Genomic DNA, 1782 nt, shown 5'->3' on the forward strand with positions numbered 1-1782 from the left:
ATACTGCTTTGATTAAAAATGTCCACAGCGGTCTGTCAGTATCACTTTAAAGGAACAGTAACACCAAAAAATGAAAGAGCTTTAAAGTAATACAAATATAATGCACTGTTGCCCTGCACTGGTAAAACTGGTGTGTTTGCTACAGTAACACTACTATAATTTATATAATAAGCTGCTGCGTAGCCACGGGGGCAGCCATTCAAGCTGGAAAAAAGGCACAGGTTACATAGCAGGTAACAGATAAGTTCTGTAGAATACAATAGTGTTTTATCTGTTATCTGCTATGTGCCTTTTCTCCTTTGAATGGCTGCCCCCATGGCTACACAGCAGCTAATTTATATAAATTATAGTAGTGTTTCTGAAGTAAGCACACAACTTTTACCAGTGCAGGGCAGCAGCACATTATATTTTAGTTACTTTTATACACTCATTTTTTGGTGTTACTGTTCCTTTAAGACAAGGGTTGGGGTGATTAACCAGCGGCCATTCAGCTATGGCTGAACTACAACTCTCAGCCAGCTCCTACCCTAAGACAGCATGAAGCAGTTCAGCCACAGCTGGAGGGCCACCTGTCCAACATGAATGTACAGCACCCACTAGGGCCTCCTTCACCCATTGCTGAAGAAAGGGGTCGTAACGTAGGAGCTCTCCAGCTGCTGCTGAACTGCACTAACAGCAGTTGGGGGGACCCCAATTTTCGGAGGCTCATTTTTTGGATGTCTGGGTCTTCTTGGGGAGCAGCACGGCCTGTATGTTGGGCAGGACCCCCCCTTGGGCGATGGTGACCCCTCCCAGCAGCTTATTGAGCTCCTCATCGTTCCGGATGGCCAGCTGCAGGTGCCGGGGGATGATGCGCGTCTTCTTGTTATCCCGGGCAGCGTTCCCGGCCAACTCCAGGATTTCGGCGGACAGGTACTCCAACACGGCGGCCAGGTATACCGGGGCCCCGGCCCCTACGCGCTCCGCGTAATTCCCCTTCCGGAGCAGCCGATGGACGCGGCCTACGGGGAACTGAAGGCCGGCTCTGGAGGAGCGGGACTTGGCCTTGGCTCGGGCTTTCCCCCCGGACTTGCCGCGGCCTGACATGCTTCACTGGCGGCCCTGCGGGGAGAGAGGAGACGGAGTTATAGTGCGGGCTCAGTGTCAGGCTCCCGGCTGGGGGATATAGAGTTAAACCAACACCCGTTACCTGGCGCTTATAATCTTCTCTAGCCCCAACTAGTCTCTCTCCTGCCGCTATACAGCCGCCTCTCCTCCCACAGCGCTACCCTGCTCTGCAATGGCGCGAAGCCCCGCCTACTCCTATTTATAGGCCTTGCTCCTAGGCGCCGCTTCGCATTGGCGAGAGCTCAGGCGCATTGCCCCGTTATCATTGGACGCTAGCTTCATCCGTCATTTGCATAGTCACGCCTCTTCGGCAAAGATTGGCACCTACAGTAGGTAAGAAAGCGAGGAATGAAGGGGAAGCTGATGGCGCTAATTATGGCGCTAATTATGGTGCCAGATTAAACTGGATTCACTTTGATAACATCCCTGACCCTTTTGAAACTTACCAGAGAATTCGCTTTTAGTTCTAGTGCATTTCTATATTTATGGGCTCCTGTTCATCAGGGATGGAGCTCAGCCCCAGACTGGCAATCTGTGGGTTCCGGCAAATGCCAGAGGGGCTGCTGTAAAATACCATAGACACTCACTATTTATTGGGCTGGGGGGGGGGGCTGTTTGGGCCTCTGTGTACTTGGAATGCCAGGGCCCAGGCCCGGACTGGCAATCTGTGGGTTC

General features: G+C 52.1%; 1 protein-coding gene across 1 annotated transcript; it reads right to left on the reverse strand.

Annotated features, from left to right (window-relative positions):
• Positions 1–407: 407 nt before the first annotated feature.
• On the reverse strand, positions 408–1297 carry LOC100486672 (histone H2A type 2-B). The gene is made up of 2 exons (XM_002933061.5): positions 1190–1297; positions 408–1101 (listed from the first exon to the last, which is right to left on the reverse strand). Exon 2 carries the CDS (start codon positions 1084–1086, stop codon positions 706–708), a length of 381 nt encoding a protein of 126 aa, XP_002933107.1. The 5' UTR covers positions 1087–1101; positions 1190–1297; the 3' UTR covers positions 408–705.
• Between the last annotated feature and the right edge of the window lie 485 nt (positions 1298–1782).

The sequence above is a fragment of the Xenopus tropicalis genome, chromosome 4 (genome assembly GCF_000004195.4).
Source record: "Xenopus tropicalis strain Nigerian chromosome 4, UCB_Xtro_10.0, whole genome shotgun sequence".
In the NCBI taxonomy this organism is placed as follows: Eukaryota; Metazoa; Chordata; class Amphibia; order Anura; family Pipidae; genus Xenopus; species Xenopus tropicalis.